The 21,079-nt window shown below is 36.5% G+C and overlaps 6 protein-coding genes across 6 annotated transcripts; 4 read left to right on the forward strand and 2 right to left on the reverse strand.

Moving 5' to 3' along the window:
* Positions 1-141: 141 nt before the first annotated feature.
* LOC107014866 (COBW domain-containing protein 1) lies at positions 142-7,901 on the forward strand. Its single transcript, XM_015214977.2, has 10 exons — positions 142-580; positions 1,121-1,186; positions 1,396-1,576; positions 1,783-1,979; positions 2,378-2,428; positions 2,514-2,605; positions 4,022-4,155; positions 5,312-5,406; positions 5,536-5,640; positions 7,581-7,901. Exons 1-10 carry the CDS (start codon positions 251-253, stop codon positions 7,716-7,718), a joined length of 1,389 nt encoding a protein of 462 aa, XP_015070463.1. The 5' UTR covers positions 142-250; the 3' UTR covers positions 7,719-7,901.
* A 312-nt stretch (positions 7,902-8,213) lies between these two features.
* On the forward strand, positions 8,214-11,226 carry LOC107015459 (DEAD-box ATP-dependent RNA helicase 35). Its single transcript, XM_015215730.2, has 3 exons — positions 8,214-8,367; positions 8,646-9,547; positions 10,156-11,226. The coding sequence occupies exons 1-3, from the start codon at positions 8,347-8,349 to the stop codon at positions 11,018-11,020; spliced, it is 1,788 nt and encodes a 595-aa protein (XP_015071216.1). The 5' UTR covers positions 8,214-8,346; the 3' UTR covers positions 11,021-11,226.
* Positions 11,227-11,791: 565 nt separating this feature from the next.
* LOC107013641 (major allergen Pru ar 1-like) lies at positions 11,792-12,453 on the forward strand. Its single transcript, XM_015213507.2, has 2 exons — positions 11,792-12,009; positions 12,109-12,453. The coding sequence occupies exons 1-2, from the start codon at positions 11,829-11,831 to the stop codon at positions 12,405-12,407; spliced, it is 480 nt and encodes a 159-aa protein (XP_015068993.1). The 5' UTR covers positions 11,792-11,828; the 3' UTR covers positions 12,408-12,453.
* Positions 12,454-14,175: 1,722 nt separating this feature from the next.
* LOC107014133 lies at positions 14,176-16,333 on the reverse strand. The gene is made up of 2 exons (XM_015213992.2): positions 15,622-16,333; positions 14,176-15,558 (listed from the first exon to the last, which is right to left on the reverse strand). Exons 1-2 carry the CDS (start codon positions 15,871-15,873, stop codon positions 15,424-15,426), a joined length of 387 nt encoding a protein of 128 aa, XP_015069478.1. The 5' UTR covers positions 15,874-16,333; the 3' UTR covers positions 14,176-15,423.
* LOC107013642 (major allergen Pru ar 1-like) lies at positions 14,283-14,838 on the forward strand. Its single transcript, XM_027915651.1, has 2 exons — positions 14,283-14,463; positions 14,621-14,838. The coding sequence occupies exons 1-2, from the start codon at positions 14,283-14,285 to the stop codon at positions 14,836-14,838; spliced, it is 399 nt and encodes a 132-aa protein (XP_027771452.1).
* A 132-nt stretch (positions 16,334-16,465) lies between the features above and the next one.
* LOC107012508 (calcineurin subunit B) lies at positions 16,466-20,504 on the reverse strand. The gene is made up of 7 exons (XM_015212374.2): positions 20,232-20,504; positions 20,038-20,128; positions 19,817-19,941; positions 19,569-19,665; positions 18,983-19,092; positions 17,238-17,312; positions 16,466-16,777 (listed from the first exon to the last, which is right to left on the reverse strand). Exons 2-7 carry the CDS (start codon positions 20,105-20,107, stop codon positions 16,727-16,729), a joined length of 528 nt encoding a protein of 175 aa, XP_015067860.1. The 5' UTR covers positions 20,108-20,128; positions 20,232-20,504; the 3' UTR covers positions 16,466-16,726.
* Positions 20,505-21,079: the final 575 nt, after the last annotated feature.

A 21,079-nucleotide genomic window follows, 5' to 3' on the forward strand; every position in this document is an offset into this window, starting at 1 on the left:
TCTTGCAAATATTTTTTTGTTGGGGTTAAAAAGGAAGATATTAGTTTGACCATTTTTTTTTTTTAAAAAAAATAATGGTTATTTTTCATGATTATATTAGTATTTGGTTAAAACCCAATTTTAAATTATGGGCCGGGCAAAACCCTGTATATATAGCAGTAGTATCAGATAAACCCCTTTCTCAATTCCATACGCATAAATCATAATATCTTGCTCAACCCCAAAAGACCAAGAACACTAACTTTCAGCCATGGCTTCTTTGTCTATAGACATAGCCACCACCTTTATGGGACTGGCCAAGCGTCACACCCCACAGTTCTATGGTCTTCGTACAGCAGTGTTCCCAACTTTGTGGAAAACAAGCAAATGTCAGAGGTTCAGTTTATCCACTAGTTCCTCTTCGAGAATTAGTGTTGCAATCAATACTTCTTCAAAACCAAACAGATTCTCTCGCGGATTTACTGTTTCTTCTACATCAACTTCCGCCCCACAAAGCGAGGACTTTGATATCTTAACCAAGATTCCTCAAGATGATCGAATTCCAGCTACCATTATCACTGGTTTCTTGGGTTCTGGGAAAGTATGTTTTTTTTTTCTTTTACTACTTCTTGATATTCTTGGTTTTTCTTAGTACTTCTTGTTTTTACCCCATACTGCTTAAATTTCTGTTGGTCAGTTAATAGTTCATTCTATTTAATGATACTAATATCAGTAATAGACTAATGAGGAAAACAGGAAGCTTTTATATTTACTGTTGTTGGCTGTTTTTGGGGTTTCATTTGTGAGACAAATTTCTCCTTTGTCTTGTCTTCTCTACCATGTGAAATCTATGTATCCTGTCTTCCATTTTCATTAGTATTTTTTTTCAAAGATTTTGGGAAGAGCGGTTTTCTTTCACTTATTTGAAACACTTTCAGTTGGTCTGAGACTTTTATCTGGACCTCAAATGATAAGCCTTAAAAAAGCAAATGAATTTGATGCTATAACTTTCCGGGCATGTTAGTGAGAAGGGAGATTTAACTGTCAATGAAACACATAGTTAGATTATTTTATTTTTTTGTAGTAAAATGGACATAGCTTAAAGTTTTTTCAATTATCTAATACAAATCTGATGTTGCAGACTACCTTATTAAATCACATATTGACTGCGGATCATGGCAAGCGCATTGCTGTTATAGAGAATGAGGTATGTAAATGGATTGGATAATCTTAATATTGCAGTGCTTATTTGTTCTCATGTGTTGGTAAGATTTTAGGCGTAGTGTATGCTTGTATCCAATCAATGTGTAGCATATTATTTTATCTTTCCCCTCCCAAGGGGGTTTCTACAATAATCTTGTCATAGGTAGGGATTGTCTGGAATCTGAATTATTATGTCTATCATATATCATGCAGTATGGTGAAGTGGATATTGATGGTTCCTTGGTTGCTGCAAAAGCTGCTGGGGCGGAGGAGATTATGATGCTTAACAATGGGTGTCTCTGTTGCACTGTGAGGGGTGATCTAGTTAGGATGATCGCAGAGTTGGTCAGTAGAAAGAAAGGGAAATTTGACCATATTGTCATAGAGACTACAGGTAAGCAACTGATGAGATTCCTTGTTCTGGATTGGAATTGCTCTAGTGCATCTTTTGAAGTTGAGGATCCAGGATTTCTTGGCTGTCTACTTCAGGCATTTGATTACAATCTGTTTGCTTCTATCTTTATGCTTTCTTACACAACTAATCCAAAGGGTCTCACTTCATTTGATACCATTGTTGGTTCTCTTGTGTTGATTTTGCAGGATTGGCAAATCCTGCACCAATTATTCAAACTTTCTACGCGGAGGATCAGGTTTTCAATGATGTTAAGTTGGATGGTGTTGTTACACTGGTTGATTCTAAACACGTTGGTTTTCACTTGGATGAGACTAAGCCAAAAGGTGTCGTCAATGAAGCAGTTGAGCAAATAGCTTATGCTGACCGTATTATAATTAACAAGGTACATGTCTCTCTATGTAGTGATGGATTCCATCTCAAATACTAATCTTCCTGTAAGGTACTCTTTTCCATAATAGCATTCGATGCTCTAGAGTTGCCAGAGACAGAAATTATCCCAGATCTGTTGATATTTTACTATTTCAGGATCTCAAAATAAAAAATCATTGCTAACCAAGCAAATTTTTAAAAGGCATTGAGGATATATCTGTTAATGCTGTTTCCTGTCAAGTCTTTTTTTGTTAAATCAGTGTGCTCCATTGGATGTGATATGGTTGAGAGTTTTTTATCTGCAAGTGGAGGTTACCTGAGATATAGATTGAGTAATTGAGTTTGTTGTATGGAATTTTAGATTAAGCTTGGACACTGTAATCTGACAAATGCTTTTCATATCCCTGCCAGACTGATCTTGTTGGTGATTCTGAAGTTTCTTCTTTGATTCAGCGAATCAAGGTTGGTATTTTGCTGATTATAATTTGACATAATATTTAGCGGTCAATCTTAGAGTTACTCATTAAGCTCTAATGGTGAATAACAGAAAATAAATAGTATGGCTCATTTGAAGAGGACACAGTTTGGAAAGGTCGATTTGGACTATGTCCTAGGGATTGGAGGCTTTGATTTGGAAAGGTCTGACTTCTTCCCTTTTTGATGTGTATACATATCTGTAAATCTCATGTGCTTATATAGTTCCTTCTTCTTTTCTGCACCATGCCTTTAGAAGGTATTATCATGCTTCGACTTCCTAATTAATATCTTTTAGCTCCCATTGGTCATTTTTTCTTACAGAAAAAGCATTAAGATTTTTGCTTTTCCTAGTTGATGTCCTAACATGTAGAATCCACTGTCTTTACCTAGTTGATTTCCTAACTTGTAGAATCCACTGGCTTAGTTAGACTTAGCATCAAGCCGATGATTTCTTTGAGGACATTCTTAAGTGTGCATGTCTATTATTATGTCTTGCATTTTGTGAAAAGTAGCATGTATGTCATACTAATAACTACTGTTAATAACTGGTCAAGTTCTTATTTACAAAATAGAAAGTAAATCATTGGTCAATTTCATGAATAGCATGTTAAACTGACACTCGTGCTTTTCCCCAGAAAAAAGGTATTCAAAATTTGGATTTGCTTGTCAAGTTCCCAGTATTCTTCCAAACGATATGAAGTATATCAGATGCCAAACTCATTCTAAAACCATATCAGTATTTTATTGTCAGTTTCCTTAGAAAGGAGGTCCTAGGAAATCAGTAAACCTGCACTAGTTCATCCCTTGGGGGCTGGCAGCAGAGGAAATATCCTAGGGAGAAGGGAGGGAAAATTTTGAACTAGAGATATAAAGGGAGAGACCCTAGGGCTTTGGTCTGGTGGTAAGAACACAACTTGTGATATGTATGTGGACTAGGCGCACGTAACAAGTTCGAATCTTGCGGCAAACAATAGTCTAATGTTTAAGTGGAGAAGGGTAGAGGGGTGGACTCAATATCCACGGAGTTCCGAACTTTGGGATTTTTTGATAACCATTGAGCCAACTTGCGTACACCTCGACTAATTCCACAAAATATCTGCCACCTCCCACCACCTTTGTATCAGGTAACTCTGCCCCTCAAGACTTGGACTAATGGGATGAAATCACATGGTGTTTTTGTCTCTACTGAGATTCGAACTTGAGACCTCATTGTTTTCAACCCACTTCATTGACTACTAGGCCACACCTTTAGGTGCTGATTTGTGGAATATATTATTCGAATATGATCCTTTTTTGTGAATATAAACATTTACAAAGAGCAATATCAGTTATATAGGCTTTTGTTTCATAACCCACTGATGTTTTAGTCAAGGTCTTGATCTTCAGCTAATGATAATTGATTTAACTCTTTTAAAGGTCTTTTTTACCATGGAAAATTGTACTGCTGATTGCACTGTTATACGTCAGATATACTTGTAATTATTTAATAGATGTCTTTTTTTTCTTAGATTGATTTTGCTTCAGCAAGTCCTTATGTTACTGGACGATAGCTTACTTCATTTTATTACATTCATGTAGAATTGAGAGTTCGGTTGGCGCTGAAGGTTCTAATGAGGACCATACTGGCCATGATCATGGTCATGATCACCACCACCATGACCATGACCATGAACATGAACATGAACATGAACATGAACATGATCACAAGCATGGTAAGTGTTATTTAATGTTTGAACTTCTATACTAGCCATTGTAGCAGCTAATGTCAGAAAAATGCTACACCAAAATCAGTTGTGTGCACTTTTCAAAGAACTATTTCTCCTTATTTTAAAGAAATCATTTCAGTAGTCTGTTTGGTACTTTACAGGTCTTCTCTTTAGTCGTAATGCTATGAGTATGCTGATCTATTGATTGGAGCTATTAACTTTTTTACGTATAGAACTTCTTACCAAGCAACACAAGCAGGATTGTTAAAGAGTCTACTCAATCCTAGTTCTGGAAATTTGAACTTGGTTAGACAATTTATACGAGCTTAGTCAAGCTTGATCCAATTATATACAAGTCAAGATCAAGTTTGACTTCGGCTTGAATAAATTTCTACAAGCACGAGCTTGCATTCATTTTGGAACTATTTTAACATTGAGCTTGTTCATGAGCCTGTTAATGATCCATATTTATTTTAAGAGAAAACTAAATACAAGAGAATATCGCAATGACCATTTTCCTATTGAATACTTAGGGGACACTGACTGGAGCATGATCTCCTGCCTTATGCACTAGAGCTGGCAGACCAAACTATTTTTGCTTCTACTTTTGTAACTAATTTGCATCATCGTGATGCCTTTAATAATTTTTACTTCATCAAAGGTTTTTTACCTGTTTTATATCTAAAGAAAAAATGTGAAAAGGGACTTGTTCTTTTGGGTGGGGTGGGGGGTTGCTATTCGTGAACACTAAACAAGCTGAGTCAAGCTGTAGGTTGAACTTGAGCTCGGTCGTTTAATAAATCAATGAGTTGAGTTGTAATTTCTTCGTGAATGTGTTGGTTTATTTATAGCATTAGGTCCTTCTATTTTTATTCTTTCGAATTCTTATTTTTGGCATTTTCTTTTTGTTTCTATTGACCAATCTACTTTATTACTGTTAGCATCTCAACCTTCTAACCCCCAAATCCAGCGACCCATATATTTTATTTTTTAATTTCCAGTTCCCTTTTTTGTTTGTCCAAAATCCTCATGCAAATTTCTATCTCCAGCGAACCAGTTCTGTTTTTAGTGCATATAATTGAATCTTGAACATTTGCTTCAACCTCAAGATTATTGTTGCTTTCTGCTATTTGGTTAATATGATGTGTCAAATCTATTGCAGAGCATCATGATCATCACCATTCTCACGATCATACTCATGACCCTGGTGTTTCTTCTGTGAGCATAGTTTGTGAAGGGACCTTGGATCTTGAGAAGGTTGGCATGTAGTCTTTCGATTTTTTCTATAAATATATCATTCACTAAGATATTGTGTATAAGTTGTAAATATGGACAAAAAATGCGAGTTGCATTAATAAACTGTGGAGTTGTAATTCCGTATTTCAGGCTAATATGTGGTTGGGAACGTTGCTGATGGAACGAAGCGATGACATATATCGGATGAAGGGTCTTTTATCTGTTGAGGGAATGGATGAGAGATTTGTCTTTCAGGTTATTAAATTATTTGCCCTGTGCTACTTTTCGTACTGATTAGTTACAATGTGATTACTGCTACTACACAATCCCTATACGTGTCTGAAACATTTGTTTGTAATGTAGATGTGAATTTCACTTCTATCCGATAAAACAAAATGTGGATGTGAATTGCACTTTTGATAAAAACAAAATGTGGATGTGTATTAAGCATTCCATCAGTAGGACAATAACAAGAGTACGACATATCTGCTTATTTGTTACTTGGCCTTTTCCTTATAGACTGAGTTACTCTTGGGGGGTTTTATAATATGATATTTTGCCTTGTAAATTAGTTTTTTTCTAGTTAAGAAGGGGCTTCAAGCTCTTAGAGGAGGTGTGTGAGGTAGTTCAGGTACAGTTTTATGGAGTCAAGTCCTCACCAGAAATATTTTAGTGCGTACCTGCATCATTCCACCAATATAGGAGCTGGTAACCTTGTCCTTCAAGACAGCCAGATGAGAAGACATCAACTAGGTCTGTTGGCCTGATGGGGTTGGGATCAAGGTGCCCATCATCACGGGTAAAACTTGCAATTCACATCATGGAAAGGTGCCCATCATCAATCATTTGTATTGATCATTAGACCACACCATGGTACTTAACGACCATCATCAATTGCAAGCAGGCAATATGCTGATGAATTTTAATTGCTCTGAGTATTTGACAAATGACTTGTTGCAACCTGTTCAGAGTGCCCAAATTAAGACCTCATTCATGTACTGGAGAAGGACTAAATGGAAGGGGGCAACCACCTGACTGCCTCTTTGCTATGCACACTTTCCTTTTTACTTGGGAGTACTGCCATTATGTTGCTATTATTTTTAATCCGAAAGTCAATCATTTCCAACTTTGATATGATGGTATGGGGGAGATCAAAAGGGGGTATATTGGTCAAATAAAGGGCTCTCACGGGGGTGTAGTGCCTTAAGCTAGGTTGGGCTGTAGTTCTTGTATTGGCCTAACCCAAGCGTTCCAATTATGACCTGGTGGCAAAAACTTGCCATTCACATTTCATTTATATTGACCCTATTTGAGTAATTAGCAACTTCAGGAAACTGATGGTTTGATTCTGATGAAGTAAGTTCAGAGCATGAGGTACATCTTACTCTTAAAGGCCATCTTTTGCACCATCTGCATGAGAAAATCACTTTTTCCAACTAATATCCACATATTCATTATTGGAACTGATTACTCTAGAATGGAATTATGGAATTCTATCAAATGAACCTCTTATATAAGTAGTGACCTAAACCCAAGGGTGTTTAGATAGCTTGAGAATGGTCCTTTTAAAAATAAAAAAATACAAAAATCAGTCCAAGTGTTGGAATAAAATTAATTGCTTTGTCATCAGCAGGGTCCTTACTTAAATAGTGAACTAAACACCAAACGGTCCTTAGATAAGTCCTTATAAAATGGTCCCTATTTAATTAGTTTTAAGTTTTTTATAAAAATTACCTTGTTACCTATACTTTACACCAAGTGGTAATATGAAAGATGGGACTGTTTCGTCGCTGACCTTTCTTGTTTGAGTTTGGAAGTCCATACCAACTTGGCCACATATACTATAGGCTTCCACTATAGTTTGTACCAAATGCAGAAACCTTTGGTGTATCCATCTCCTGCTGCAAATTTTTGCCCTCAGAATGAAGGCGCTACTCTTACAGGTAGTTGTGCTCCTTAAATAGATCAAGGATGGCATGATCATGTTATGAGAATACATTTTATCATGACAAAAACTCTTTTGGTAAAGCTCAGTAACAATGCTATAATTGATCCGTTCTAAAGTTTTTCTAGTTACTAAGATCAGTGTTTTACTGGTGTGAGTTGCAGCCTCATTCAATTTTGAACGAGTACATTCTGTGGCATGTGATAGTTTTCAACTTGCTAACATGTCTTTACCTTTTTTGGTGTAACAGGGAGTCCATGACATATTTCAAGGTTCTCCAGATCGGCCATGGAAGTCGGATGAACCAAGAACAAACAAGATAGTATTTATAGGGAAGAACTTAGATGCTAAGGAATTAGAGGAGGGCTTCAAAGCCTGTTTAACATAATACCAGATTCTGGTTGCTATTCTGTAAGAGGTTGATGACAAATAATGTGAGTGTTACTGTTAAATTGATCAAGGGAGACAGGAAATTTAAGCATGATTGACTTGTTAATTAAAAAACTGCTGAAGACTTTCATGCCCCAATTGAGAATACAAATGAATTCTTTATGTTGTGTGTGCTTTTTAGCGTAGTGTCTCTGTAAATGATAATGGAGAAATTTTTTGAATCGGATTTTAATGATTAACAATTGCTGAATTCTGATTTCGGTTCTTGTAGTATATTTAACCTAAGTAGAAATTGATAATATTTAAGATTCTGAACTATATTATCCTCAAAAATTAGATAACAATATAAGTTTGACATTAATTATGGATAATTCAATAGTGTTACGATTGCAAATGTACTGTAAAAAAATTTGACAAACGGAAAATAAACGGTAACGTTCCCACTCCGTCGGGTCGAAGTTTTGGGCCAGACCGAGCCCAAACCACAATAAGATGGGCTCCTACTATTGACCCGCAATTTAGGAACACCGCAGCAGCTGCTCGTCGCCGGGAATTACTGGTGTGAACTCTGCATTACACAACTAGGAATCAGTGTCTGCAATTCATCTCCATAGAGTACCACTCATATGGCAGACCCCGTAAATATGGTATGCGTCTTCCTCATATCTCTTTCAGTTCTAAGTTTCCCTTTTACGATTCTGGAATATTTTTTATACTGCAATTGATTCTACTGTTTGAAGCGTTTCGCTGGGGTTTTGTAGGATTTTCTATAGAGTTCTTCACTTTATTCGCTGTTAGCTTTGTTTTTGGGTGCTTTATTTCTTGGACAATGTTACTGAATTAGAATTTGATTTCCGTTTTAGAGTGTTGAGTAAGATTTAAGCTCAACTACAACTGTCTTAACACACCATCCTTTTTGTTGCAGGAGATGGAGGATGAGGATAATTATGTTGAATATGTACCAGTTGCAAAGCGCCGAGCGATTGAGGCTCAAAAGATCCTTCAGAGGAAGGGAAACTCTTCTGTCTTGGAAGAGGAAGAGGAAAAATCGAAGCTTGTTGAGGCTAAGCCGAGTTTGCTTGTGATGGCCACCCAGCTGAAGAAAGAGCAACCTGAAATTAGTCCTACTGAACAAGTAGTCTTGCAAGAGAAGGAGATGATTGAGCATTTATCTGATCGGAAGACGCTAATGTCTGTTCGTGAATTAGCTAAAGGTATTACTTATACAGAGCCTTTGTTAACCGGTTGGAAGCCTCCATTAGCCATTAGACGGATGTCAAAGAAAGCCTGTGATGCCATTCGGAAGCAGTGGCATATTATTGTGGATGGCGAAGATATTCCTCCACCAATAAAGACTTTCAAGGAAATGAGGTTCCCTGAACCCATGTTGAAGAAACTTAAAGCAAAGGGGATTATTCAGCCGACGCCAATCCAAGTGCAGGGCCTTCCTGTTATTTTATCAGGTCGGGATATGATAGGTATAGCTTTTACAGGCTCTGGAAAAACATTGGTTTTTGTTTTGCCACTCATCATGGTGGCTTTGCAGGAAGAGATTATGATGCCTATTGCTCCTGGGGAAGGGCCACTCGGTTTGATTGTTTGTCCATCTAGAGAGCTTGCAAGACAGACGTATGAAGTTATAGAACAATTTTTAGAACCACTCAAGGAGTATGGTTACCCAGAATTGAGGCCTTTGCTATGTATTGGTGGAGTTGATATGAAGTCCCAAACTGATGTTGTCAAGAAGGGAGTGCACATTGTGGTTGCTACACCTGGAAGGCTCAAAGATATGTTAGCAAAGAAGAAAATGAACCTTGACAATTGCAGGTACAGACCTAATCTTGTAGATCCATTATCGAGGTAGTATTTTGTGTTGTTGTCTTGTCTTTCTATGTATAGGCCTAAATGAATCATTCTATGTAACACAAACTCTCAAGACCATACAAACCAGGAAAAAAGTACTGATTATTCTTCATATAATGTGTTCATCTGGTTTGTATGGTCTAGAGAGTTTGTGTCGCATAGAACAATTCATTTACTTGTACCTAACTTCTGATCTATCAAGTATTGGGGTTGCCTGTCCTCATCATCAGTCGTCAGGTCTTGCTCCTTTCCTGCTGGTTTGCTGTTCCACATAAGATGTGGTACCGTTTATGTCTACCCCATGCCTTCAAGAGTCATACATATATAGATGGAGAACTGTTTGGGAGAGCTTTGTTTACAACACGGGTACACCTCATTTTTCAGCCAAAATCAGTTTTAAACAGTGGAAATTACTGAGCAACTGCTAAATGCTAATTCGAGTCATGCACTTAAAAATTGTATATGTCTGTATATAACTTAATCCTGTTGATTGATTTGCTTCTTTTTCATACTTTTTTACTATGTATATCTGCCAAGTTTGTTGTGCCTACCGTGCTGCTGGTTCATTGCAGATACTTGACACTGGATGAAGCAGATAGATTGGTCGATCTCGGTTTTGAAGATGATATTAGGGAGGTGTTTGATCATTTCAAAGCTCAAAGACAAACTCTTCTATTTTCTGCTACAATGCCCACGAAGATCCAGAATTTTGCACGAAGTGCATTAGTTAAACCAATAACTGTGAATGTGGGGAGGGCTGGAGCAGCTAACCTTGATGTGATTCAGGAAGTCGAGTATGTAAAGCAGGAAGCCAAGATTGTTTATCTTCTCGAGTGCTTGCAAAAGACTCCACCACCGGTTCTGGTTTTCTGTGAGAACAAGGCTGATGTGGATGATATCCATGAATATCTTCTCTTGAAAGGAGTTGAAGCTGTGGCTATTCATGGAGGAAAGGATCAAGAGGATAGAGAGTATGCAATTGCGACATTCAAATCAGGCAAGAAAGATGTTCTAGTTGCCACTGATGTTGCCTCTAAGGGGTTGGATTTTCCTGAGATTCAGCATGTAATTAACTATGATATGCCTGCCGAAATTGAAAACTACGTGCATCGGATTGGGCGAACAGGAAGATGTGGAAAAACAGGAATCGCCACAACCTTTATCAACAAGAATCAAAGCGAAACAACTCTCCTTGATCTGAAACACTTGTTACAAGAAGCAAAACAAAGGATCCCTCCTGTCCTTGCAGAGCTAAATGACCCTATGGATGACGTTGAGGCAATCACAAATGCAAGCGGAGTAAAGGGTTGTGCATATTGTGGTGGGCTTGGTCATCGTATCCGTGACTGCCCCAAGCTAGAGCACCAAAAGAGCGTGCAGATAGCCAATTCAAGGAGAGACTACTTCGGTTCTGGAGGTTATCGTGGAGAAATTTGATTCCCTTGCCAAATATATCTTCCATCTCTTTGTAGCTTCTCAATGTACGATGTAATATTCGTGGTTAATTTAAAATTTGTTTCTTGAACAGTCTTGGATGCTTTAACTTTTTGCTTCAGAACCAGATGTATCTTAACATTACACAGATTGTGAACGTCTATTTTATGTGACCAGTATTTATGTTCACTTTGGATCATATTACAAGAGTTGAGGATTGTAAACACTTGTGGACTATTTCCATAGGCTGAATTCTTAGCACAATTGAACTTTCTCGGTTGTGTGCATGACTAAGAAATTGATGATCATTCTACCAGAAAGAAACAATTGTACATTGATGTAATCATCTCATGACCAAATCCTGATCTATCAAGGGACATTGATAGTACAACAAAAATATGAAACTCTTATGTTTTCACTTTATAAAAATGTAGTAGAATTAGGCGTACCCCATAAAACAGAGAATAAAATAAAAATAGAGACCTTAAAGACAAGCCAAAGAAAACAATCCTAATAAATTGGATGACATTTCCTAGTTCATGTATACCAAGTATATTGAATAAGTAAATCCAACAAAGAGCATTTAAGCACAAAACAAACATATCGTTAAGCTATAGTAATTTTACAAAAACTGAAACCAATGCATAAGGACAAACAAAAGCATATACTTGGCCAGCCATGAAAATGACTGCAAGATTGTACAACTTGAACCTATATAAACTCTGATATCTCTCTTCTTTTTTTTCATCAAATAAGTAATCTCCCCATACAAGAGATACTACTACAATTTTCTTCTCAGAATCAAAACATTATGGCTGTCACCACCTTCACTGAGGAGAACACTTCTTCACTTCCACCCAAAAGAATATTCAAGGCCTCCATTGTTGATTCTCATAACTTGATCCCTAAGTTGATGCCACAAGCTATCAAAAGCATTGAAGTTCAAGGTGATGGAGGTGCTGGAAGCATCAAGACTATCAATTTCCCTGACGGTACAATCATCGTATCACTCTTCTATTTTTTGTGCAATTGTACTCTGCTTAGTAGACAACATTTCTGAAGACAACGATAACTCTTGTTTTTGTGTGTAGGTGGAAACTTTAAGTGCATAAAGTATCGTGTTGATGAGCTTAACGAGGAGGCATACACATACAAGTACACATTGATCGAAGGTGATGGACTGGTAGACAACCTTGAGAAGATAACTTATGACGTGAAGTTTGAGCAGTCAGCAGATGGCGGTTCCATCTCTAAGGTGACTAGCTCTTACTATACTGTGGGAGATTTCAAGCTCAAGGAAGAGGAAATTAAGGCAGGCAAAGAGAAGGTTTTGGCGATGTTCAAAGCTGTAGAAGCATATCTCCTTCAGAATCCTGAAGCTTATGCTTAGAAGTTAGAGAGTTGCTATGCTATGGGATGGTTGTTTTCTCTATGAATCCTAAGCTTGTCTTTCATGTTTGTGGAAGAAATAAGTATCTTCTGGTGTGCAATAATGTTGTTTGCTGTTTTTATGTTTGAAGTAGTGATAATCTTAAGTTTTTTTTTCTGTACCAGTCTTCATTTTCATTTGTCATTGCACATTTGCTCGGAAAGTTGAAAGAGATTGAGTAATGGTTGATGAAAAATTGAATTCAGAATCCTTACATTGAGAATGTATAAACTAGCTACAACAATAGCTTCTTTTTTTTTTTCAGTTTCTGTGATGAATAACAGATTATTCCTTAAATGAGCCCAAAAAAACAAAAAGAGTGGAAATATGAAAATGATCACTCTATAACAGTGACATGTGACAATAACGCTTCTAGTCAAAGCACATATGACTTTGGTAATGAAATTGTTGAGGCATAATATAATTAAGAAGATAAGTGTGGTTTCTGTAATAGTTCAACTTTTTAGACGAGACAGTCACACAATTCTAACATGCAGATCAGACAGTCTCGAGTTTCAAATCTCACTATCAAATCAAAAAAGAAGAGACAGTAGTTACAATAAGTATACGTAAGAATCCTTTTTTTCGAATTCCTGTGATCCAATTGGGGCTTATCAGCAGAAAAGAATTAATTTAGATAGTCCTGGAAAACAGCCTCTGAAACTCTCAGTTCTGTGCTGACAACTGCTGAATATGATTATTCACAACAGAAATTATGGGAGTCGATGTCGTTGACCAGTACAGGGAAAGAACACAAGTATATAACATCAGGCAACAAACTGCAGTTCAATAGAAACAAGCAACAGTAATTGCAGCAATAAGATTATCTTATTAATACCTTTGAATATCTGAATGCAGCCTGACCTACCTTGACGCGATCATGAATGCAAGTGGAGTAAAGGATAGTGTATATTGTGGCGGGCTTGGTCATTGTATCCGTGACATCCCCAAGTTACAGCACGAAAAGAGCGCGCAGATAGTCATTTCAAGGAGAGACTACTTAGGTTCTGGAGGTTATAGTGGAGAACTTTAATGCCCTTACTAAATGTATCCTCTTCTCTTTGTAGCTTGATGATAGTTACTACTAATAGGTTTCTCAATGTAAAATGTAATATTCATGGTTAATTTAAAAGTTGTTTCTTGAACTGTTCTGGATACTTTTTGCTCCAGAATCCCAGATGTATCTTAGCATTACACATACGTGAACGTAGATTTTATATTATCAATGTTCATCCTCGCATTGAATCATATTACTAGAGTTGAGGATTGTGAAAATCGTAGACTATTTCCCTAAGCTGAATTTCTACTGCAGTTGAACTTCCTTAATTGTCAATGCCTAAGAAAATGATGATTATTCTATCTGAAGAAACAATTATGTATTGAGGCAATCATCCTGTCATGACCAAATCCTGATTTATCAAGACATTCGGCAATACAATACAAACTACTTTTTTGTTTTCAGTTGATAAAAATGTAGTAGAATTAGGCGTACCCTATAAACGAGGGGGGAAAAACCTTAAAAACAAGATAAAGGCAAAAATCCTTATAAATTGTATGACCATTTCCTAGTTCATGTATACCAAATATATTGAATAAGTAAAACCAATAAAGAGCATCTGAGCACCAAACAAACATATCCTTAAGCTATAGCAAAACCAATGCATATGGACAAGCAAAAGCATATATTTGGCCTGCCATGAAAGTGATTACAAGGTTATATAATTCATGGACTTGAACCTATATAAACTCTTAAATTTCCTTCTTTTTGTATCAAACAAGTGCTCTCCCCCTACAAAAATCTCACTCAACTAAATTTCATCTCAGAATCAAAACATTATGGCTGTCACCACCTTCACTGAGGAGAACACTTCTCCACTTCCCCCAAAAAGAATATTCAAGGCCTCCATTGTTGATTCTCATAACTTGATCCCTAAGTTGATGCCACAAGCTATCAAAAGCATTGAAGTTCAAGGTGATGGAGGTGCTGGAAGCATCAAGACTATCAATTTTCCTGACGGTATAATCACCAAAATTATTTATGTTTTATGCAAAAGTCTTCTGGTTTTATCTTATATCTTTTTGTGCATGTGTAGGTGGAAATTTTAAGTCCATATAGTATCGTGTGGATGAGCTTAATGAGGAGACATACACATATAAGTATACAATGATCGAAGGTGATGGACTGGTAGACAACCTTGAGAAGATAACTTATGACGTGAAGTTTGAGCAGTCAGCAGATGGTGGTTCCATCTCTAAGGTGACTAGCTCATACTATACTGTGGGAGATTTCAAGCTCAAGGAAGAGGAAATCAAGGCAGGCAAAGAGAAGGTTTTGGCGATGTTCAAAGCTGTAGAAGCCTATCTCCTCCAGAATCCTGAAGCGTATGCTTAGAAGTTAGAGAGTTGCTATGTTATGGGTTGGCTGTTTTCTCTCTGAGTCCTAAGTTTGTCTTCCATATTTGTGCCAGCAATAAGTATCTTCTGGTGTGCAATAATGTTGTTGGTTGTTTTCATGGTTAAAAGTATTGATTAACTAAAAAATTCTTCTGTGCCAGTTTCATTTTCATTTGTCATTTCACATTTGTTTGGAAAGTTGTAAGAGATGAGTAATGGTTGATGAATAAACGAAGTGAGAATCCTTACATTGAGAATGTAGAAACTAGCTACAACAAATAGCTTCTTCTTTGCAGATTATGTAATGCATAACAGCAGGCTTCTAGTGAAAGTATATATAACTTCAGATGATGAAATCGTTGAGACATAATATAATTCAGTAGATAAAGTATGATATCTCTAATAGTAAAACTTTTTAGACAGACAGTCACACCGTTCAATATGGCATCAAATCATACCAAAAAATATTGAGTTTCAACTATCACCGCCACCTAAGAAGCGAAAATAATATTTTCACGTGTTTGGTATCTGAATAAAAAGAAATCAGCACCACACATGAGGAGAAACTGCAGCTTCCAGGCCATCAAATCTTCAGGCGGAACCATCGACCTGAGAATTCAGATACACATTCAGTAGCATCTGAAGCTCTCAGTTTTCTGATGACAACTGGTGGATTTGGTTCTTCGTGTAGAATTTGCAGGAGTCCATGTCGTTGATGCTGTACAGGGAAAGAACATTAGGCAACTTTAACTGCAGCATCAAAAGAATATCTTATTAATACCTTTGGGTATCCGAAGGCAGCCTGAAATTCGTTTTGAACTTCATTTACTAACTTTCTTCTTTCTTCCGCACCTTCCAAGATAACTACCTTGAGAATCTCTGCTTCATCTTCAAGAATTCTCAATCTCTTATCAAGTAGTTTAACTTGTTCAGCACGCACAAGCTCCTTATTTCTGTAATTAGCTTCTTCTGTATAAAAATTCCTTGATGAACTTTCAGCTAAGTGATGCGTATACGCAGTGGATTTTTCCATGCTGGCTGGCCCTGAAAGCACAACGATTCGAATTTTGCAGAATTTACTGATAACTGCATGGTGGAACGAAAAGATTTGTCTTGAAGCTGAAAGTGGGAGGGTCTGATTTCTTCCGTTCAAAGAAAGAGGCAAATTTTGGATGCTTATAATCACAAGGTATCAATGAACGGCGGTAGCTTTAATTGGTGACTCATTCTGTTTTTGGCAGTTTGTAGAAATATTTGTCCTTTCATTGGGCCGTAGTTCTAGCTATTGATGTTTCCTGAGCCTGAACGAAACATTGGGATGTGAGTCTTATTCATTGAGCTCATGCTCAGGGTGCAATATATTCATTCATTCCGCATTACTTCTGCAACAACATACCAATATAATTCCACCTGTGTGGGAGGGTGGTGCATACGCAGCCTCATACCTACCTTACCTTGAGAATATAGAGAGACTGTTTTGTGTATATTTAAGTGAAGGACAATTAGTTAGAAAATTATATGTGCATGTTAACCAGTCTTGATAGTTAGTTGTTATGTTCCCTCGACTAGCTCATATGTATTGCACAACACTTGGTTCAACAAGGCAAAACTCTGCACGATTCAACTTCGAAAAAATACACAACTCGTGAAAATGAGAATCATAGCATACTCAAAAGATTTTTTGAAGAAGCTAAAAGCTTTTATCTTAATTACACGGTTGTTTCTGTGTTTCTATCCCTGCCCCCACAAAAGGGGGAAGGGGGAAGGGGGAGAGGAAGAAAGAAAAAAAGAAAGAGATCAACGGAGAAAAACAAACAAGAGATTGCAGGTGCACAAATCCAACAAAACGTGTACACAGAGACATCTGAATGAAATGGCAGGCGTAACTAGTCAATTGGTACTTCAACCTCCATCTTCAAACCAGGGTGGTCCATGATCTGAAACATAAGCCAACACAAGTACAAAACAATAAGGAGAGAGAATATTGAACACTAAAACGAGAAACATAGCTTGAGCAATACAATTATACAGTTGATCTTTCAAACCCACTTCAAGTTATCATGACAAATTCACCAATCTAAACAAAAGCAATTTATAAATCGAACCAAAACAAGAGTAACTGCATGTTTATATAAAAACAAAATAGCATCACAAGCATACCCATTGTGACAGGGACCTTGCCTTGCCTCCCCTTGCACCACTATTACAGTGTCTCAACGTAAATCTTTTAAAAACTTCACAACATCAGAATGCTTCTGATGAAGGACGTCATTTCTTAATTGTGACATCTAATCTTTTCTTATTAATAGGTTCACCCCCACCCCAAAAAAAGACCTATAATCCCACAAAACATTAGTTAATAAAAACCAATTAAAATTCCAGAAAACATGAATAAACCTTAATGAAATCATTCAACTGCAGTAATGAGTCCCTTGTATAACCAGCCTCGTGCAAAACCTGGCTTAACACTTCCTGCAATTCAGATCAAATGCAAACGACGAACTCATCAAATTCATTATTCAAAAGCTACATGAAACGGTAACTGATAAACAAGGCAGGAAACAACAAAATCACATGAGATTCAGAAAGTAAAATGTTCTTTACTCAAGGATAGGGCCTGCTGATCTAAAAGATGCAAAGAAAATGCTAAAACTTACGGCGCATGTGATTGCAGCGATGTATCAAGTGTCTAGCAAATCATGAGGAACTAAACCAGCCAATTATATAACAGGAAGTCATGTACCCAAACACATCATCCAAAGTTTAAATCTAAATAACTATGCTCATTTTTTCTTTAACAGGTTCCTCTAAAGATCATTTTTGAACAGATAATGGCAGACGACCACCATGCGAATTTTTCAATCACAAGCACAATTCTTTACTTGCAGACATGAATTAATAAACCTCTATTCACATATGGCTCGCCTTCTTGTCATTTTTCTCCTCCATTCAGACCTAGATAAACAATACAGTAAAGGAAAAGAGCAAGACTACAACTCAGAGTCTACTAAAGAAGGAAGTCCCACAAGTTCTCTGAAGAAAAGCTACCGAAGTCAAATCTATGTAAAGTATCAGTTCATGATTCTACTAACTAAAATTGAGATCCTTATATTAGAACATTGCGATATAGATCTTTAAATTAAAACATATGTGTACACGAGATTCTATGGAACCATGAATTAAGTAAGAAAAGGTTTCAAAGAAGACAGACAAGTAAAACAGTAGGGCAACTACTATTAGAATGCTCAGATTGATGTACACAGTTTACACTTTTGACAGAGTTATTTATTAGTTATGGTCCTTTAAATAAAACAAGCACAACCAAATGATCGTAGTTAAGATATTAAAGATCATAAAGCACTTAAAAAGTAAAACAGAATAATTAAAATTTGTAGAGTATTAATGCTACTTCAACACATCACACAGACCATGAATGAAGTTGATGAAGTCTAGTGTATTATCTAAACTCCTCTTTAAGGAGCTACGAATCTTTTACAGGAACACTCATCTTGATCAAGATGCACAATCTCCATCTTTTTTGGTGAAATATGGAGGTAAATCAGTTTGACACACTTTTGTAACTTAACAGAATCTTTCTAACTTGGACTTGTTAGGGTTTTCCCTGAATGTCCTACTTTATCTAAATTCTAATAAAATTGTGTTTTATTCAAAAAAAAGTTTTCTAGGTACAAAAGGTTTTCTTGGTGGAAAAAGCTCTTCTATATCTATACTTTTCTTGGAAGAAAATTTTAGACCTCTATAAAATGAAGATCAGTCTTTCCCACAATAACACAACTCCATCTACAATATAGTCATTATAACAGTGTTGTTTAGGGAGATATTTTCTCTCCAATCGTTTGTATGATTTATTTATATTAGTTTCTCATGTGTAGGCCAATTGGTTAAACCATATCCAAATAATGTTTCTTTTAATATGATTTTCTTTGTCTCTGATTATCGTCGTCAAGCTCTGCAATTGTTAGTTTCCACATGACACCCTGATTATTTTGATCCCAACAGGATTAGGATGCTATTTATACATCTTGTACAAATGGAGAACTTTCTTAATGCTGTTTTAGTGAATAAAACTCAGTATTAAAAAAGAAAGAGAGGGGGAAAAAATGATAATAGATGTAACATACCTCTCTTTGCTTGTCAGAAATGAATGATCCAGTTAAATCCCGAAGCACTTCCATTATGTCATCAAAAGTCACCTTCCCATTGCAATCAGAATCGTATACTTTGAAGATAACTAAAACAACATGGTAGCCGTAGGTGAGGAAATCGGGAAGTGTTAAAAAAAGGGCAAAAGTTAGTAAAAAAATCAGTATCAGGTAAATAACAAATCTCTTGTTTCAACATTTCGGTAATAAAAGAATCTGAATAATTGTTGTTATAAGAGCCGTTCTTTAATATGACTGGTATTTTAGCACCACCTCTAGACCTTCTACTATAAGTCCCCTTATCCTAGAAAGACTACAACAAAATCATTTGATGGCATTGATGGATCTTCTCTTACCACAGTGGCAAATGCAGAGGTTACCAGATAACCATAGGGAGAGAATCTTATATAAATCAGCATTAAACTACAGAACAGCTTTCAGGGATAGTCGTATGTCTAAGATGTCAGTAAGTGTAAACAAGCTTTAAACAGAGTCCTCCTCCAACAAAAACATTTTTTTCCTTAAGTAGCAAAAATACAACACATGTAAAGATGCAACGACATACGTTCAATTTTCTGTGCCACACTGGCTTTAGCACTGAAAGTTGATAAAAATGCCACAAAGTCCTTGAAGTTCAAGCCATCCACCATCTTAAGCAATCTCTGTAAAGATGTCTTTCACATTATTATTGAACACAGAACAGACCAACAAGACACACAAAAAAAATAGCAATTATTTTCCATAACAGTGGTGCCTGGGATCAGCTTGCACGAATCTAATAGTTAAGAGCAAAAGAAAAAATTATAATCACACCTGAGAAAGTGGATTCATTGCGAATTCTGGCACAGAGAGAAACTCATCAGCTGATATAAAACCCTTTGAATTCCGATCAAGTTGGCAGAACCTCTGATACAGTGACACTATTTCCTGCTGTGCAACTGGGGTTATTTTGTAAATCCTAATTAGTAAGCTGTGCAAGAAAAAGGTATAAGAAGAAGAAGAAGAAGACTAATAGATGAGTAAGAAAAAATTACAGAGATGGTCGCAGTGGTCTTGAACATCCTCAATATCATATTGAGTCAACATCGAAGAAGCATTACCCATGGTCAAATCTCAGCAGCAAAACTACAAATCCCATGAAATTAAGAGAAACCCATTAAACAAAATCAGATTTTTCATCAGAATCAGAACCCCTCATACGATTAGTAAAGAATGAAATGGGGATTACCTCAAGTTCCAAGAGAGATGGACGCACGATGAAGGCAACCAAGACGAGGGGGAAGAACAAATTTTATAGTAGCGGAGTGTGTGAATCTAGCTCTAGGATAGAGCAAACTATGTCATCAACAAGAAACTAATAGCGACCTAGTTTGGCTGTACTCTACTGCGTGACGGGGAATTTGATGTCTGCCTATCAAACTTATCACCCCTCTTAGAGGCTTTAAAGATTCCTGATCTGGTGTTCCGCAGCAGTATTTACTGCATTTATAGTCAGGTGGTCTTTCTATTGGTTCTCTAGATCAATAAAATATAGAGTACTAAAAAATTAAGAAGTAAACAAATATTTCATAAATATTTTTTATTGATCAATTTGAGCTAGATTTCTATATAGTGAAATGAGTTGAGGTGAAATGGACTGAGCTAATAAATGAGAGAGTTTATACAAATTAGGCAAATTATAATTTCATGAACTAATTTTTACCCATTTACCTTGAACCAACTGAATGAATTGCTTTGATTATTAAGTAGTCAAATTCAAAGGGAGCTGAGGAATATACCTTGAATATTGACGCCAAATTGTTCTGGTAGACGTAAAAAAAATGCAGTATATAGAATTGTTTACCCTTTAATAGGTCGAAGGCAAAAATGTTACAACTAATAAACCACTCTAGTTTTCTATTCCTTGCCAAAACAGAAGAATGAAGTGCCTGAGGTCAAATGATTTTGGCAGAAGCTGAAAGCGAATGCCATGCCATGTTTAGTTGTTTTATCGCAGTTCCAAGTGTTCTCATATCTCAAGATTAAATCTGGAAATGGGATCCTGAATTCATCAAATTTGTAATAGAAAAAATTATA

This window comes from Solanum pennellii, chromosome 3 (assembly GCF_001406875.1).
Source record: "Solanum pennellii chromosome 3, SPENNV200".
NCBI lineage: Eukaryota > Viridiplantae > Streptophyta > Magnoliopsida > Solanales > Solanaceae > Solanum > Solanum pennellii.

Bases quoted from the DNA above. Each gene is read 5' to 3' on its own strand.
- LOC107014866 (XM_015214977.2), top strand. From the start codon at position 251: ATGGCTTCTTTGTCTATAGACATAGCCACCACCTTTATGGGACTGGCC. The intron at 1,187-1,395 runs GTATGTAAATGG...TATATCATGCAG, and splicing joins TTGCTGTTATAGAGAATGAG to TATGGTGAAGTGGATATTGA. The intron at 1,577-1,782 runs GTAAGCAACTGA...TTGATTTTGCAG, and splicing joins TATTGTCATAGAGACTACAG to GATTGGCAAATCCTGCACCA.
- LOC107015459 (XM_015215730.2), top strand. From the start codon at position 8,347: ATGGCAGACCCCGTAAATATG. The intron at 8,368-8,645 runs GTATGCGTCTTC...TTTTTGTTGCAG, and splicing joins TGGCAGACCCCGTAAATATG to GAGATGGAGGATGAGGATAA. The intron at 9,548-10,155 runs GTACAGACCTAA...GGTTCATTGCAG, and splicing joins ATGAACCTTGACAATTGCAG to ATACTTGACACTGGATGAAG.
- LOC107013641 (XM_015213507.2), top strand. From the start codon at position 11,829: ATGGCTGTCACCACCTTCACTGAGGAGAACACTTCTTCACTTCCACCC. The intron at 12,010-12,108 runs GTACAATCATCG...TTTTGTGTGTAG, and splicing joins GACTATCAATTTCCCTGACG to GTGGAAACTTTAAGTGCATA.
- LOC107013642 (XM_027915651.1), top strand. From the start codon at position 14,283: ATGGCTGTCACCACCTTCACTGAGGAGAACACTTCTCCACTTCCCCCA. The intron at 14,464-14,620 runs GTATAATCACCA...CAATGATCGAAG, and splicing joins GACTATCAATTTTCCTGACG to GTGATGGACTGGTAGACAAC.
- LOC107014133 (XM_015213992.2), bottom strand. From the start codon at position 15,873: ATGGAAAAATCCACTGCGTATACGCATCACTTAGCTGAAAGTTCATCA. The intron at 15,559-15,621 runs GTATTAATAAGA...TTCCCTGTACAG, and splicing joins CTGCCTTCGGATACCCAAAG to CATCAACGACATGGACTCCT.
- LOC107012508 (XM_015212374.2), bottom strand. From the start codon at position 20,107: ATGGGTAATGCTTCTTCGATGTTGACTCAATATGATATTGAGGATGTT. The intron at 19,942-20,037 runs GTAATTTTTTCT...AAATAACCCCAG, and splicing joins AGACCACTGCGACCATCTCT to TTGCACAGCAGGAAATAGTG. The intron at 17,313-18,982 runs GTATGTTACATC...TCTGAATTGCAG, and splicing joins TTTCTGACAAGCAAAGAGAG to GAAGTGTTAAGCCAGGTTTT.